The 18,475-nt window shown below is 40.8% G+C and overlaps 1 protein-coding gene across 2 annotated transcripts in view; it reads left to right on the forward strand.

Annotated features, from left to right (window-relative positions):
* The window catches only part of ADPGK (ADP dependent glucokinase), a 32,255-nt gene that overhangs the window by 8,943 nt on the left and 4,837 nt on the right, over positions 1-18,475 (forward strand). For both annotated transcript variants that reach the window (XM_055320214.1, XM_055320215.1), the window contains exons 3-4: positions 2,819-2,881; positions 14,445-14,565. In XM_055320214.1, the coding sequence (XP_055176189.1) occupies positions 2,819-2,881; positions 14,445-14,565 (184 nt within the window). The remainder of the gene's footprint in view (positions 1-2,818; positions 2,882-14,444; positions 14,566-18,475) is intronic.

Here is an 18,475-nt window from a genome sequence, read left to right on the forward strand (position 1 = left end):
GGTTCTCAGACCTGAAACACAGAATCACTTGGAGAGGTTATTGAAACAACTGCTCTTAGAGTTTCTGATTCGGTAGGTGCAGGCTGGGACCCAGGAATTCACTATCCTTCTGGGAAGTTTCCTTGATGCTCTTGTTCTGATAACCCTGTTTTGAGAACTCCTCGCCTACAGGGTGGAACCTGTCAGAGATGGACAGAATTTAGGGGTCCCCAGGCTCATATGATCATAAAGCCTTGGGGTCCACGTGGTCCAGATACTTTCTTGAGGTTCATGAAGCAAGAGGCAGAGCTGGGCCTGCAGACCCAGGCTCTCACCCTAGCATACCTACTGCTACACATGCCCTCATGCCTCTTGCGGCTGGATTTTGATTGTTTATTTCAGCATCCCTCTACCCCTCAGTTCTTTTTACTCACCTAAATCCTTGCTTTGGCTAGTCTTCTCAGTCTGGATGTGATTCTTGCTAGAGAGTTCCTGGGTTTTTTTGGTTTTATTTATTCATTCATTCATTCATTCATTCGAGACTTAGAGAAAGAGGCAGAGACATAGGCAGAGGGAGAAGCAGGCTCCCCACGGGAAGCCGGATGCAAGTCCTGGGACTCCAGGATCACACCCTGGGCTGAAGGCAGGTGCTCAACATTGAGCCACCCAGGCATTCCACTCGGGGAGTTCTTTTAATGCTATTTTTAATTGGTACCTTTCACAGGCCATCCTTTATGACCACTTTTATTTTGAGAACATTTAAGGTTTTAAAGTTCTTTTTTCTTTTGAAGCTTCCCATTTGAACATTAGAAGTAGGCATGGGCGTTACCCAGCTGAGTTTGTAAAGCAGACAACAAGCTTTTAAGATGTCAGCTGCAATCATTTTTATAGCTGAGCTGAGATTCTGATCTCTTATGAAAGAATCTGGGTAGTTCTAACATGATGACTAGTCGCTGCAAAAAGTCTTTATGGTCATAGTATTTGAACCACTAATTCAATTTCTATTCTTTTCTGCCTTGATCCTGCCTTTTGTTTCATAATGCAAAAAAAAAAGTTTTTTTGTATAAAAACTTTACCCAGCTTTTTTGATTGTCCAAGTTATTTCTTAAAATTATGAGTCCTAAAATGTACTTCCTTACCTTCCTCCAGGGTGACACTTCACTTGGTGTTTTTTCAAACTCCCTTAAACCATAAGCAGATTCATAAAACAGTCATTAATAACTATTACATGAGGGCAGCCTGGGTGGCTTAATGGTTTAGCACGGCCTTCAGCCCAGGTGTGATCCTGGGGTCCCGGGATCGAGTCCTACGTGGGGCTCCCTGCATGGAGCCTGCTTCTCCCTTTACCTGTGTCTCTGTTTCTCTCTCTCTCTCTCCCTGTGTCTCTCATGAATAAATAAATAAAATCTTAAAAAAAAACCCATTACATGAAAAATTTAAAATCCACTTCATAGAATCTTAATATTTTCCCCTAAGATTTTTAGTAAATTCTTCTGGCCATCATGGGCAAATAAAAATTCATGCTAACATGAAAAGACCAAAGTTTAGCCTATATATCACAGAAAGCTTTAAATTTACCTATAGAAAGCTGTAACTGTTTACCTGATTCTGGACTTTGGTGAACACAAAGCTTAGGATGAAAGCAAGGTCTAGAATCTAGAATTGAATTGTTTAGTCTGTGCCTCTCCATACTGCCAAGGACTGGAAGGTGAGGTGCTGGCATCCCATCCGGGTAGGAGTCTTGATTAGGCTTCTCAGTTTTCACAATAGAGCATCAGCCTTATCTCCTGCTTGTCAGGTGTCCAGAGCACATGGATCCATCCTTAGTCAGCAACATGGAATACCAGCCTTGAGTCATCTCTCTCTCAAGGACCAGATCTGCTGCTAAGAGAGGTGGTATTTAGGAAATATTATTCTATGTTAGGGCCCTTTACCCTTAGACTTGCTCTCAGGAAACCCTTTATATTTTCTAACACCTCTTTCTCGAAATCTAGCAACAAACATTGCTAGATTTAAACTGAGCATTTACTATAAGAAGACAGCCGGTCCTGTCCTGAGGGAGCTAGTCTTGCACCCTGATGACAGTAGCTCAAGTGGGTAGGCCTCTAGCGGAGGTTTGGTATAGGGGTAGCAAGGGATCTGTATTCCTGTCTGGGAGGGGCGCTGTAGAGGCTGAGGTGGCAGTGAGGTAAGGGGACAGCAAGCCTGGCAGAAGAGGTGAGTGCAACTGATTCTTGAGAAGTAATTGGGGATTTTCCAGTGCGTGAGAAAAGACAGGCATCCTGAGCAGAGGAATAGCATGTGCTAAAAGCACAAAGAGAAAGGCAGGCTCAGAGAGCTGCCAGCATGGTGTGGGAGGGAAGCACAGGAGAGGAAGGTAGAAGGGAGGGGAGATAAGGAAAGACCTATGTGCCTCACTTTTGGGTTGGATTTTAGTTCATTGTGGTATCGATTGAATGATTTTTAGGAGGACAGTGACGCAGTCATACACTCATTTTAGTAGGACTGTGGCATAGAAGATAAGATCTGCCCACGTTTTTCATGTTTCCTTTATCTGTCCTGGCTTCCTGGAAGCTCAAGGCCAGGTTTGATCTACAGTTAAGACTGTTAGACTAATTTTCATGGTTCGTGTATTTGGTTTTTTTCACCTCTGCTTATAATTCATTGTAAACCTAGGAGGTTAACAATTTTATTAACCTCATCTATGTGTCATTGTTGTAAACCAACCACAAATTTTTTTTGGAAAAAAAGACTATAAATTCAATAAACTAAAAAATTGCTAAGCTTGGGTAACATGGTTTGCTAAAATACTGTCTAATAACCTTGAACTATCTTACAGCACTATGTAGGAGGAAATGCAGCTTTAATTGGACAGAAATTTGCAGCCAACTCAGAGTTAAAGGTAGGTCAAATTCCCAAATTAAAACCTGTATCTTTCAGTAGTGTTTCAATAATTTTAGGAGCAAGAATGAATATTCATCTTATGGACCACCTAGTATGTTCCAGACCTTAGGTCTCTTGTTAGGAGCCAGTATAGTAATAGTGAGACCGGAATAATAGCTAATGCTTCTTTAGTGCTTACTGTGTGCTGGACGGTGCTTTATATAGATAATCTCAGTTCTAACAACAGCTGAGGCTAGTTGGTGCTGTGGTTGGTACTCCACGTGGAGCTTGAATCATAGAGGTTCACAATTAATCAGAAATGGAACTATTCTAACCTAGGACTCTAGTGCCCACATTCTTAAATACTTTATCACATGATGGTTAAGAGGCTTTGGGCTCTGGAATCCGTACCCAGGACTGGGGAACACACAATGATGGGAAAAAACATACTTTGCTGTGTTGATGAGCCTGAATCCAGAGTGTTGGAAATGAAGGCCTCTAGATAGAGGTCAGTAGAGCGGTGTCTTCAAGTCTTAAATCATTTGGTTTAAACAGAATTGAAAATGACTGCTATGTTCAAAATGACATGTGACTAAGAAGGTGCTCTGCTATGAGTTAAGTAGGTCTGAGAGGAGGAAGCCAGCAAGGAGTCCAACTGTAAAATGATTAAGGTTTGGATTAGAGCAGCCAGAAGGGGAGAAACATGTATCTAAAGCCTACTAAAAATGGACTCACTTCAGGTGTTATTAGGTGGCTCAGTCGTTTGAGCGTTTTGACTCAGTTTCCACTTAGGTCATGATCTCAGGGTCATGGGATTGAGCCCCACGTTGGGCTCCATGCTGGGTGTGGAGCCTGCTTAGATTCTCTCTCCCCCTCCCCCCCTTCCCTCCTGTGTGTGTGCAGTCTCCTCTTGCTCCCTCTCTCTCTAAATAAATAAATAAATAAATAAATAAATAAATAATAATAACTAAATAAATAAATAAATTGAAATCACTTGGTACTAGACCGTATGTGAGGACAAAGAAGATAGGCTTGACAAAGATGATTCCAGAGTAAACAAACTTGAGAACTGCAGAATAGATGTGGCTACTGGTAACAGATGGGGGAAACCATGAATGGTCCTCAGGTTTGAGGGAACCAGCCTGAAAATAAAAATACGGGTCAGGGACACAGAATCAAAACCCTACAGATACCCTGAAATACAGATAATCAGCTGTAAGGGAAAAAACACATAAGGAGCCACACTGTACATCCAAGAGATGGATGTGCATAGGTGTAGAAAGTATATTAAAGTATGAATGTTGGCATTTTAATAAGAATTAAAGTTTTCATGAGATATTAGGGTGGAAAATAGAGATTTTTTTTTTTTTTTTGCAGCCACTGTGTTTATAGGTGGTAATTAACTCCCAAGTAGAGATTAGAAATTCAGGGCTGACTTTCAGAAATACCACTGGTTAATGAATAGAAAAGAAGATCAGTTTGAAGCTCATTGGAGCCCAGGCTCTTGCCATCAGAATCCTGGTCCCCAAAAGGCCATTTCTCATGACCCTGAGAGGTAATTCTGGCCTCTGAGAGGACAACACCCTAGAAGTCCTAGGTGAATATAAGATTTACCTTTCAATATTGACCTCTTCAGAGGCCAGCATTTGCTATTGGTTTCTTGAAAGGCTGGGCCTATAGCCAGTCCCAATTGGAAGGCATCCTGGTAAAATAAGTCCGGCCTTTGTAGGAATTTGAGGAAAGAAAAGGGATATATCTACACAATCCTTTCAACAATCTGAAGAAGTAAGGTATTATCACCCTTTTACTTTATTTTATTTTATTTTTTAAAGATTTTATTTATTTATTCATAGAGACAGAGAGAGAGAGGCAGAGACACAGGCAGAGGGAGAAGCAGGCACCACACAGAGAGCCCGATGTAGGACTCAATCCCAGGTCTCCGGAATCACGCCCTGGGCTGCAGGCGGCACTAAACCACTGTGCCACCGGGGCTGCCCCTATTATCACCCTTTTAAACATGAGTAAAGAGGTCCAGAGAGGTTAAGTAGTGTGCCCCAGGACACATAGCCAGGAAATGATTGAGCCAGGATTCAAACTTCGGCTGTGCCATGGCCTCGCCACCCCATACTGCTCTATTAGTTTAATCTGTTGAAATGCTTCTCTCTACACGGACAGAGTGATTATCTGAGAACAGCCAGAGATTAAGGACTAGATATTTTCCAAACATAATAATAAAAATAGGGATCCCTGGGTGGCGCAGCGGTTTGGCGCCTGCCTTTGGCCCAGGGCGCGATCCTGGAGAACCAGGATCGAATCCCACGTCGGGCTCCTGGTGCATGGAGCCTGCTTCTCCCTCTGCCTGTGTCTCTGCCTCTCTCTCTCTCTCTATGTGACTATCATAAAAAAAAAAACAAACAAACAAAACCTTATTTAATAAATAAACAAACAAACAAATAAATAAATAAATAAATAAAAATAATAGTTAACACTTATATAGCTCTTACTATACGTCAGGCACTGTTTTTAGTGGTTTGCATATGTTAATGTATTTAATCTTATAATGCCCTATAAGAGAAGTCTATTATTATCCTCATTTTGTAGATAGGAAAAATGAGGCACGAGAGAAGTTAGAACTGTTCAAGGTCATATACCTAGTAAGGAGTAGAGCTCAGAGTCCACATTTTTAATGGCCATGCTATATTGTATCTCAGAAGTCGACCCTGGTGAATATAGCAAAGGCAGATTTAGTGGACTAGAAACTAAATTTCAGGGGGAAAGAGTGCCTATAAAAAATGTTTTTATGTTATTTAGCCAAGATTAGGAATAGATGTTGGGTTTTGTCAAATGAAGGGATTTCACTTTTTAGTTTGATATGTTGTAATTACATTGGTTTTCAAATGCTAAACTAACCTTGTATCCTTAGGATAAACCACACTTGGTTTTGATGTATTTTCCTTTTTATATGTTGGTGGATTCAGTTTACTAAAATTTTGCTTTAAAAATTTGCATCAGTTTCCATGGGGGATGCTGGTCTGTATTTTTCTTGTATATCTGCCTGGCTTTGGTATCAGGGTAATACTGACCTTACAGAATAGGTTGGGAAATATGTCAGTATTTTTTAAAAAGAGTTTATGTAGAATTGGTATGATACCTTTCTTAAATGTTTGTAGAATTCACCAGTGAAACCCTCTAGGCCTGTAGTTTTTGATGTGGGAAGGTTTTTAACAACAAATTTGATTTCTTTAATAGATCTGGAGAAATTCAGATTTTGTATTTTTTGAGTAGGCTCTAATAGTTTCATCTTTCAAGGAATTTGTCCATTTCATCTAAGTTGTTGAATTTATTGGCATACAATTAATTGTAATATTTTCTTATCCTTTTTAAGATCGGTAGACTCTGTAGTGATGTTAACTCGCTCACTATTGGTATTAGTAATTTGGGTTGTTTTTTTCCTGGGAAGTTCATCTTGGTTTTCTTTCTTTAATTGAAGGACAGTTGACAAACAATATTGCTTTCAGACGTACAAGGTAGTGATTAGACATTTACATACATTACAGAATGATTGCCATGATAAGTATAATCATCTGGCACTATACAAAGATAATATTTTCTACTATATTTCCTGTTTTCAATCCCTGTGACTTATCTTCAACTGGAAGTTTGTACCCTTTGATCCCCTTTACCAATTTTACCTATCCCCTACACCCTTCCTTCTGGCAACCATGAGTTTGTTCTCTGTATTTAGGACTTTTGTTTGTTCATATGTTTTGCTTTTTTAGTTTCCACATAGGAGTAAAATCATGTGGTATTTGTTCCTCTGACTTGTTCACTAGCGTAATGTCCTGTAGGTCCGTCCATGTTGTTGCAAATGGCAAGGTATCATTCTTTTTTATGACTAATATTTTATCGTGTGTGTGTCCGTCCCAAATCTTTAACCATTCATCTATCAATGGTTATTAGGTTGCTTCCATATCTTTTGGCTATTGTAAATAATGCTACAGTGAACATAGGGGTACATAAACCTTTTTTTTTTTCTTTTTTTTTGGGGGGGGGACCCTGCTCTTCCACCATCTTGCCCCTCCTCCTTTTTTTTTTTTTAAGTAGACTTCATGACCAGCATGGAGCCCAACTCCAGACTTGAACTCATGTCCCTGAGATCAGGACCTGAGCTAAGGTACACCTAAGTGGCTCAGCAGTTGAACACCTGCCTTTGGCCCAGGGTGTGATTCTGTAGTCCTGGGATCTAGTCCCACATCGGGCTCCCTGCATGGAGCCTGCTTCTCCCCCTGCCTGTTTCTTTGTCTCTCTTTCTGTGTGTCATTCATAAATAAATAAATAAATAAGTAAATAAATAAATAAATAAATAAATAAATAAATAAATAAATCCTTTAAAAAAGGACCTGAAATAAATAAATAAATAAATAGATAAATAAATAAATAAATAAATAAATCCTTAAAAAAAAAAAAAAGGACCTGAGCTAAAATCAAGAGTTGGATGCTTAACCAACTGAACCACCCAGGCACCCCATAAATATATCTTTTAGAATTAGTGGTTTCATTTTCTTTGGGTAAATACTCAGAAGTAGATATGCTGGATCATATGGTATTTCTATTTTTAACTTTTTGAGGAACTGTTCTGTACTGTTTTCCACAGTGGCTGTACTAATTTACATTCCTGTCAGTGGTGTACATCAGTCTCTTTATATGCTTGTCAACACTTGATATTTCTTATCTTTTTGATACTGGCTATTCTGAAAGGTATGAGGTGATCTCTCATTATGGTTTTGACTTGTGTTGCATTTCCCTGATGATTAGTGATGTTGAGCATCCATTTTGAGTTTACTTTTGTATATGATGTAAGAAAGTGGCCCGGTTCCATTCTTTTGCATGTAAATGTCCAGTTTTCCCAACTAATTTGTTGAAGAAACTGTTTTCTCCCCATTGTATTATATTCTTGCTTCCTTTGTCATATATTAATTGACCATGTAATCATGGGTTTATTTCTGGGCTATTTTGTTCCATTGATCTTTTTTATGCCAGTACTATACTGTTTTGATTATTATAGTATTGTGTAGTATAGCCTGAAATCTGGGAGTGTGATTTTCCAGCTTTTAACTATTCGGGTCTTTTCTGGTTCTATATTAATTTTAGTATTATTTGTTCAAGTTCTGTGAAAACATGTTATTGGTATAGCAAATAGGGATTGAATTGAATCTGTAGATTGCTTTGGGTAGTATGGGCATTTTAACAATATTAATCTTTGCATTTATTCATGTCTTCTTTGGTTTCTTTCATCAATATCTTATAGTTTTCAGAGTATAGGTTCTTCACCTCCTTGGTTAAATTGATTCCTAGACATTTTATTCTTTTAGATTCAATTATAAGTGTGATTTTTTTCCTTAATTTTTCTGCAAGTTACTGTTTAAAAATGCAACAGATTTTTGTGTATTTGTGTACTGCCACTTTACTGAATTCATTTATTAGATCCCACAGTTATTTGGTGGAGTCTTTGGGGTTTTCTATATGTAGTATATATCATCTGCAAATAGTGACTGTGTTACTTCTTCCTTTACAGTCTGCATGCCTTTTATTTCTTTTTCTTCTCTGATTGCTATGGCTAGGACTTCCAGTACTAGAATAAAAGTTGCAAGAGATGCATCCTTGTTTTGTTCCTGATCCACTGAGTATGATAGCTGTGGGTTTGTCATATATGATGGCCTTTATTATGGTGAGTTGTGTTTCCAATGTACCTACTTTGTTGAAAGTTTTTATATTAATTTTGTCTTCTGATTGGTTGCAGAAATTAAACCATTCTTACATCTCTGGAATAAATCCCACTTGGTTGTGGTGAACGATTCTTTTTTCTAATGTCTAGATTCTTGCCTTATTTTCCAGAGTCAGGATTTCTAACTATTTTGCCAGAACATGCACATTTGAAGTTTTATTGTTTTTTAATCTTGTTTTATCCATGATTCTCAGCTGTTTTCTTTTTCAATTCCGGTTAGTTAACATATGGTGTAATATTAGTTTCAGTAGTAGAATTCTGTGAGTTTGTCACTTAAATACAAAATTTACAGGCAGCCCGGGTGGCTCAGTGGTTTGCCTGCCTGCCTTTGGCCCAGGGCGTGATCCTGGAGACCTAGGATCGAGTCCTATGTTGGGTTCCCTGCATGGAGCCTGCTTCTCCCTCTGCCAGTGTCTCTGCATCTCTCTCTCTCTCTCTCTCTCTCTCTGTGTGTGTGTCTTTCATGAATAAATAAAACAAAAACAAAATTTACATACAAAATCCTCAGAAGTGTCCTCCTAATACCCATCCCCCATTTAGTCCATCCCCCTGCTCACCTCCCTCCAAGCAAACCTCAGTTTGTTCTCTATAGTTAAGAGTCTGTTTTATGATTTACCTCTCTTTTTTACCCCTATGTTCATCTGTTTCATTTCTTAAATTCCCCATATGAGTGAAATCATATGGTATTTGTCTTTCTCTGACATATGTCACTTAGTATAATATACTCTAGCTTCGTTCACATTGTTGCAAATGGCAAGATTTCATTTTTTTTTATGGATGAGTAATATTCCATTGTGTGTATAGATACATATAACCCCCACGACTTCTTTGTCCATTTACCAGCTGATGGACATTTGGGCTCTTTCCATAATTTAAATATTGTTGATAATGTTGCTATAAACAGGGTGCATGTGTCTCTTTAAATCAGTATTTTTGTATCCTTTGGGTAAATTCCTAGTAGTGCAATTGTTTGGTCATAGGGTAGTTCTGTTTTTAACGTTGTGAAGAACCTCCATACTGTTTTCCAGAGTGGCTGTATCAGTTTGCATTCCCACCAACAGTGTAAGAGAATTCCCTTCTCTCTTGCATCCTGGCATTGTTCATTCTAACCATTCTGACAGTTGTGAAGTGATAGCTCATTGTAGTTTTAAGTTGTATTTCCCTGATGAATGATATTGAACATCTTTTCATATGTCTGTTAATTTTTTTTAAGATTTATTTATTTATTTATTCATGAGAGACACAGAGAGAGAGGCAGAGACACAGGCAGAGGGAGAAGCAGGCTCCATGCAGGGAGCCCGATGTGGGACTCAATCCCGGGTCTCTGGGATCCGGCCCTGGGCTAAAGGCAGCGCTAAACTGCTGAGCCACCCAGGCTGCCCTTAAGATTTTATTTATTTATTTATGGGAGACACGGAGACAGAGGCAGAGACACAGGCAGGGGGAGGAACAGGCTCCGTGCAGGGAGCCCGATGCAGGACTGGATCCCGGGTCTCCAGGATCACACCCCGGGCTAAAGGCGGCGCTAAACCACTGAGCCACCCGGGCTGCCCATTTCTGTTAATTATCTGGATGTCTTCTTTGGAAAATATTCATGTCTTCTGCCCATTTCTGAACCATATTATTTGTTTTTTGTGTGTTGAGTTTGATGAGTTCTTTATAGATTTTGGATACTAACACTTTATCAGATATGTCATTTGTAAATATCTTCTCCCATTCTATAGGTTGCATTTTAGCTCTGTTGATTATTTCCTTCACTGTAGAAGCTTTTTATTTTGATGAAGTCTCCATAGTTCATTTTTGCTTTTGTTTCCCTTGCCTCAGGAGACATATCTAAGAAGTTGCTACGCCGATGTCAAAGAGGTTGCTGCCTTTGTTCTCCTCTAGGATTTTTATGATTTCAGGCGTCACAATTAAGTCTTTCATCCACTTGAATTTATTTTTGTGTATGGTGTAAGAAAGTAGTCCAGTTTCATTCTTTTGCATGTTGCTGTCCAGTTTACCCAACACCAAGAGTCTGTCTTTTTCCCATTGGGTATTCTTTCCTGCTATGTTGAAGATTAATTGACCATACATTGTGGGTCCATTTCTGGGTTTTCTGTTCTCTTCCATTGATCTAAAAACATATCTGTTTTTATGTCAGTACCGTATTGTCTTGATCACTACAGCTTTGTTAAATACCTTGAAGTCTAGAATTGTGATGCTTCCAGCTTTACTTTGCTTTTTCAAGGTTGTTTTGGCTATTCGGGATCTTTTATGGTTCCAAACAAATTTAGATTGTTCTAGCTGTGTGAAAAATGCTGGTGGTATTTTGATAAAGATTTCATTAAATGTGTAGACTGCTTTGGGTAGTATAGGCATTGTAAGAGTAACAATATTTTGGTTCTTCCCGTTCATGACCATGGAATGTTTTTCCATTTTTCTGTGTCATTTCCATTTCTTTCATAGGTGTTCTGTAGTTTTCAGAGTACAGATCTTTTACCTCTTTGGTTAGATTTGTTCCTAGATATCTTACGGTTTTTGGTGCAGTTGTGTTAGACTTTCTGTTTCTTCCTGTTTCACTCTTGGAAGATCGTTTCTAGGAATTTGTCCATTTCTTCTAGTTTTTTGGCACATAATTTTTCTTAGTAGTCTCATAATCCTTTGTATTTCTGTGGTGTCAGTGGTGCCTTCTCTTTTTCATTTCTGATTTTATTTGAACCTTTTTTTTTTCTTGATAATTCTGGCTAAGAGTATATTATTTTTGTCTTTTCAGAGAACTAACCCTTAGTTTCACTGATCTTTTATTCTCTCATTTATTTCTGCTCTGATCTTTGGTATCATTTCCTTTCTGCTAACTTTGGGTTTTGTTTGTTATCCTTTTTTTAGTTCCTTTAGGTCAAGGTTAAATTGAGTTTTTCTTGTTTCTTGACATAGGCCGTATTATAAACTTCCCTCTTAGAACTGCTTTTGCTGTGTCCCAAAGATGTTAAAATACTATGTTTCCATTTTCATTCATCTCAAGGTTTTGTGTTTTTTGTTTGTTTTATCTCAAGGTATTCTTTTTTAATTTCTTCTTTTATTTCTTTGTTGGCCCTCTGGTTGTTTAGTAGCATGTTGTTATGCCTCCATGTGTTTGGTTTCCACTTTTTTTTCTTGGAATGGATTTCCATTTATCATACCATTGTAGTCTGAAAAGATACCTGACCATAAATAGGAAGAATATCACAGGTATGGTCAGCGTGCAGGGGTTTGGTTCCCAGATTGTATCTCTCTCCCTTCTGTCCTTCTCAGTAAGTCTTTTTCTTTGTGTCTTTGACATGGAAGAGTTGTTCTCCAAATCCTCAGGTTGTTCTGAGAGAGGGATGCTCTCTATGTAGTTGAAGCCTCTGTGTCTCTGTGGGAGGAGGTGAGCTCAGGATTTTTCTATTCTGCAACTTCCCTTTGTGATTTTTTTTTTCTCAATCAGTTTGCTTAGAGGTTTATCAACGTTACTGATCTTTTCAGTAAATAATGAGTTTTAGGTTTCATTGTATATTTTGTTGTTTTTTTTTCTTTTGTATTTCATTAGTTTTGTTTTATGTTGTTTAACTTGCTCTTCTTTTTCTAGCTTAAAGTAGAACTTGAGGTCATTGATTTGAGACTTTCTTGTTCTCTGATATAGGTGTTTAGTGATATAAATTTCCCCTTAAGTACTTCTTTAGCCATTTCAGATTCTGATACATTGTAGTTTTATTTTCATTCAATTCAAAGTGCTTTCTAATAATCCTGTGATTTCTTAAAATGGGCTATTTGATAGCCCATCCATGAACTATTAAGTCTGACATCTTGCTTTTTGTTTTCTGTTTGTCCCAACTCTTCCTTTTTTTTCTTTTTCTGCACTCTTTTTGAATTTTTTTTCTGTGCTTTCATATTATCTTCTCTGGCTTATTAGCTATAATTCTTTGTTATTTTAGTGGTTGTTTTAAGAGTTCTCATGTATGTGTTTAGCCATCATAATCTATTGTCAGGGATCGTACCTCATTTATAATTTGAGTACTTTATAATGAATAGGTGCTTCCATTTCTCTTCTCTGGTCTTTATATTGTTATTATCATATGATTTTCTTCTGTGTCTATTGTAAACCTCATTCTGTGTTGTTAATATTGTTCTTTAAACAATTGATTATCTTGTAGAGAGATTTAAATATGTAGTTACCCAGAGTTACTATTTCTGGTGCTCCCCCATTCCTCTGTTTAGATTTTTATTTCCATCTGGCATCAGTTTCCTTCTGCCTGAAGGATTTCCTTTAACATTTCTTATCGTGCAAGTCTGCTGCTGATGAACTCTTTCAGATTTTTGTAATATCTGGAAACTCTTTTAGGGTAATTTGATGCGGCATTTGTAGGTCTTACTGAGTTTGGTTTCTTTCCTGTTAGGGATCACTGTCCTTTGTTGCTAAATGTCCAGATGTTTTGAAAACCATCGTTTCATATATTTTGTCTGTTTGTTGTTGTTGTTTTGGGCAGGTGGTAAATTTGGCCCATGTTCTCTCATCTTGGAGGGTGAAGTTTGGCCAGGAATTAGAGAAAAGAAGTAAAGTGGTAGCTATACAAAAGCAGTTAGCAAGTAAAATGCCTTTTGAAGCTTCTGGGAGGAGCATATTAAATCCACAGTGGTGGTGATCATCTCTGAGGACTTTCCTTAGTGACCCCTGTCTAAGACCCATTGTTTGGTAGTTTTGAGCATGTTGGCTTGGCTGTGAGTAGGGTCCAGAGCTTGCATGACGGGAGCAGCAGCTTTTTGGAACTGAGGAACAGCAGCAGATGTGAAATAACTTCTAGAAGAAACAGCCAAGGAGAGACCCAGGTTGGAGTCGAAGAAAGGGTTTGGGAAAAGTTGGAGAGTACCTCCCCACAACTTGGTGAATTGAGGTGCTCTTTAATTCTTATCTATGGAAGACTTTCCTGCTCGCATAACAGCTGAATATAATGGGGAGCCTGATCCCACAAATTAGGGAGCATACTGTGATCGTGAGGCTCTTTTCTATACCGTGTAAAATTCAGACAGAATTGTTTTCATCTGACTGTTCTGAGCAGACAACATCCCATATCTGTTTGCCTACATAGGATGAGTGAGTAATGAAAAGAAAATGGGGGTGGGGGGTGTCTTTGTTTGGTTAGCCATAACAACAAAGTGCCATCGGCTGGGTGGCTTCAACGACAAAAATTTATTTGGGCACAATTTTGAGGCTAGAAAGTCCAACTTTGGGGATCCAACAGAGTCCAGTTTCTGGTGAGGGCTTCTTTCCTAGCTTGCAGTTACCTTCGGGTGTGTCCTCACATGGCCTATCTTCAGTGGGTGTGTTGGAAAGAGGGATCTCGCTCTCCCTTTTCCTTTTCTTATGAGGCCACCAATCCTACTGGATTAGGACCCTCCTCCCCCATATGACCTCATCTGACCTTAATTACCTCCTAAAAGCTCTATCTCCAAATACTGTCACATTGGCAATTAGGCTTCAACCTAAGAATGTGGGGGTTGGGGGACAAATATTCCGTCACTTGCAGTGTATGATTCCACAGCTACATAGGCATCTAACAGGTGTGATTCGAGTCTTTAGTCAACCCCTCATTTCTGGTGGCCATTCTCTCCAGAGGCCCAAGCCCTGGTAATAGCCCCTTTATGACATACCTCCAGACCAAAAGCTTTCAGAATTAGATTTGAATTCTAGTTTCTTGTTGAAATGGATAGAAGTGGCCTGGACATACCTTTTCAGTTACTGTCGATTCTGTGGGAAAATGATGGGTCTCCTGACAGATTTCCTGTATCTTGTCTCCAGGTGCTTCTTTGTGGCCCAGTTGGTCCAAAGCTGCATGAACTTCTTGATGATAATGTATTTGTTCCACCAGAGTCGTTGCAGGAAATGGATGAGTTCCACCTTATTTTGGAATATCAAGCAGGTAAGAGAAATGAGTAAGTAGTGGGATGAGACTAGGCGGGGGACTGTGTGTTGTCCAGCTGAGGTGTGACTGTGCTAGAAATTTATCTTTGTAAATAGGCAGGACCTTTTCTTGCCTGACCGAAGGTTTCCTGACCTGGTTCTGCTGAGCTGATGCTGGCCATTGTCTTGAGAATAGAGAGAATTTGAGCATTGAAGAAAATTCTGAGATCTACAGACAGAACTGATCTGAACCCTGGAGATATCAGGCTGTAGGAAAGTTGGCATCTTGAATCAAAATGAAAATGTATTAAACACACATGTACAAAGTTTTTCTTTCTTACTAAGGAAAGAGAAGGGCATGTAACATCTGTTCAGCATGGTGCTAGATTCTGCTCCAGGCTTTTCTGGCCAACTGTTCCAAGCTGCTTGGGATTGATTCCAAGCCCCTGGCAAACTTCCTTTGAAGCATTTTATTTTCCCTTGGGTGTGTAAGTGGAAGGGTTTGTATTTAACAACACTTATATTCTTTCCCATTATATACTGTTACGGTGTTCATCAATCCAAATCCGGCCCATCCGGTGTCCCTCCCAGAAGATTTTGTGTGTTATGTAGACTACAGATCTGATTCTTAGAGAACCCTAAATACCTAAACATATTTTAACTGTTTATCTAATTCTGTGTATTTGCTGTTGTCTCTTTCCTTTGCTCAGAACTCCAGACTCTTGAAATTCTGACTCAACACATTATTAACTCAAGTTAAAGACTCAAATATCTAAACAGACTGATTGGTCCCTTAAAACACTGCTTAATAGGCTCAGTGAACTGCTTCCAAGTCGATCAAGAGACCCTCACCTCCTAGAGTAATTACTGTAAGATAGGAAATAGAGTGCTTCTCGAAAGTTAGGCTTTCTCCATGTTCAAGAAAGGAATTGTGTCTGGTTATCTTTCGGCTGCTTATCGGAATCAGGAAGTTAGGAAGGGCTAAGCTGTGAACTTCATGAACAAAAGATTGCTGTAGACAGTTCACATTTAATCATATGCAAGTTTTGAGTTTCTCAGAAACTCTTCCTGCCTGAAGATTGTGGTAAAGGTTCACAGGTACTGAGGGCTTCTTCACGAAAGGCATGAATGGGACTGTTGACCAGAAGGGTCTAGAAGAGCTAAAGATGTGCCTTGCAGGTGCTGCTGCTGCTGCCAGTCCCAGGTTCCCTTCCCTTGCACCCTGCAGGTGCACACATCATGACCCGGAGACCTCTCTGGTTCCTGGTTTCTGTCATTTTCCCTGGTCACCGCAGGGAAAGAGGAGAGACTGCTCTCTTCAACCAGATTTTCCTGTTGAATGTGACAGTTGTGCCACATGTGGAGGGAAGAAGACGGCACAGCTTATCCTGAAAGGAGACTGTCTCCATCCTTGGGCTTATAAACCCCACACTTTAGTTTTTCTGTTGTGTGCCTTATTTTGTTAGTACAAAGCAGGGCCCCCCATTAAACTTCCTGTGAAGTTACATTTTCACCGGCCTCTAGAGGGAACTCAGTCTGGTGGCAGAAAACATCGGGTCATTTGTCTTAACAGAAATCCATCCCCAGCTTCTCACAAATTTAGATGACTAAATTCCCAGAGGGGATTTGTCCCCAGTCGTTTCCTCCCTTTCCTCTACCAGACTTGCCCAAAGAAGCCTGTTTTCAGATTTCGGGCCAGGGACCCACATGCCACTATGCAGGTTTTGCTGACATAGTGGCCAAAGGGCAGGACGGTAAACAGAGAAGGGATGGCTCGGAGAAACACCTTCTGAGCTCTGAGAACGGGGGTGTTGAGGCTCCAGGCTTGCCCGGTCTGCGTTCCAGTCGTTTCGCCTCTGGGACTGCTTGGTTGTCCTGTGTCCTGTGGGAACAGCAGGGAGCAGCCCTCTGCTTCTCTCCATGTTTCTGCTTTGCAGAGGCCTGTTTATTTTGCCTCTCTCTTTTTCCCTGAGGAAATTCAATTACTTTGAATGCTGCATGTCTCTGTCCCCTGGGGTGAGTTAGGCAGTGCTTCTGAGAGGCTACACCCCGGGAGGGGCAGGCCCCGGTCTTGCCCTCAGGAGGATACTGATGTGGATTTCTCCCCTCCTGTGGAGTCTTGTCAGTGGGGGAGATGTTGGATTTGGAGTCCTACCTGTATTCTCTGTTGTCACAGGCCATGGAAGTCCTCAGTCCTCTCGTTCGCTTACTCTTTGCTCGTCCATTTGTTCCCATGCTACGTGCAGGGGCGAGGCAGGGGGAGCTGGTGACGGAAGGCGCAGGCCCTGCGGGTGATTACCGAATCGTGTGCCTCCCCCTTGAGAGGGCCCAGGGGAGGAAGCAACTGAGTCTGCTGGGGTTGGCAGAGTTAGGAAAGGGTTCTCAGGGCAGGCGTCCTGGCTTTGGGTCTTTGAAGATAGAGCAGGGTCGGAGTGTTGCCCTCAAGCTGTGTGGACCATGATTGTGTGTTTTCTCTGGATAAATGATAAGACAAAGGCCATGGATTAAAGGAACATGGCATTGTGACCAATGTAACCCTTGTGCTGGGGTTTAGTAAATAGGAAATGTCTTTTTCTGCTTTCATAGATTTTTATAGAAAGGACCCACATATAAAATGTTTTTTCGAGGAATGGATTCAGTAAAGCTGAACTCAAAGTACAGGAAATTTGGGCTCTCCCAGCCTTGACACTTGCTCCAGAATAAGGCCTGCCCTCGCCCCCACATTCCCTGTGGAGAGGGAGGGCTTCTGTTTGAAGAGGCCTGTTGCAGGAAGGAGGAAGGCCTGTGCTGACCACAGTTAACAGATCAGCCTGCAATATGCGGAAACCCTCTGCTGTGGTTTGTCTGCCTCGGGGACAGACTTTCTGAAGGAATGTCCAGTAACTGATAGAAACCAGTGAAAAACTAGGTTTCGGTGTATGAGCTCTAACTTTGTAAATGAGCTGAGTCCTTTACTTGGAGGGAAAGCTATATAAACCCACATCATGAATCCTTGCCCCTCAGTCTCTGGAAGCACCGCTGTGCTGGCTGGGGGGCAGGAGGAAGTGCCCTAAGCAGTCGCAAAGCCTCGATGGCCCTTGCACTGACTGAGTTTGAAGATTTTCTGCCAGTGTTGGGAGAAGAAAGAGCACTGCACTTAATAAAACCTCCGGTTATAAGGCTTCACCAAGTGAGCCTGGGGAAGGCCCCTGTCGCTGAGGAGGTTTTGCTGCAGAGCCTAGGAGGGAGAGTCACTCCTGTGGGTGGGCATAGATCCCAAACTCCTCCCCCCACCAGAAGACCCAGCCAAGGGTGGATCTGGCCTCCTCTGCTTGGATCAGTGTAGTAGATGGCTGAGTGGGCACTCCCGCAGGGGCCTGTGACGAGTACTGTGAGGATCAGACGCGTACAGTGTTCCCTTCAAAGAGCTGGGGTTCTATTTGGAGAGATGTGGCGTGATGTGTGAAAAGTTAAGTAATGGTGTAAGTTTGAATACTCGTTCAGAACAGTAGGAGAGAGAGCGCAAAACAAAATGATATTCACCAAACCATGTGAAAGGAAATCTCTGGATGCTCAAAGTGGTGAGAGTGCACCTCGGGCTGGAGCAGTCAGCGGCCACTTAGGGAGGAAGTAGCACTTGAACTTGTCTTGAGTTGTCATTATTGCAGAGCAGCTCGCTCAGATGAGACGACAGCAGCTAGATGCTCTTACCTCCTGGATCAAGTGCCAGGAAACCACCAAAGAGGAGGAGTAGGGCGGAGGGGCTGCCATCAGCAAGACTCTTGGAATTCTAGCCTCTGTAGGTCCCAGCTGCATGAAGGGGGCTCGGGGTCTCTCTCTGAGGTGGGAGTTGCTTCGAGAAAGGTAGTGTGTCCTGTATACAGGGATGTGCACAGTGTGCACCGGATGCTGGTATTTGGAAGTCATGCTACTGTTCTGTGACCAGGAAG

This window comes from Nyctereutes procyonoides, unplaced genomic scaffold, assembly GCF_905146905.1.
Source record: "Nyctereutes procyonoides isolate TBG_1078 unplaced genomic scaffold, NYPRO_anot_genome, whole genome shotgun sequence".
NCBI classification, from domain to species: domain Eukaryota; kingdom Metazoa; phylum Chordata; class Mammalia; order Carnivora; family Canidae; genus Nyctereutes; species Nyctereutes procyonoides.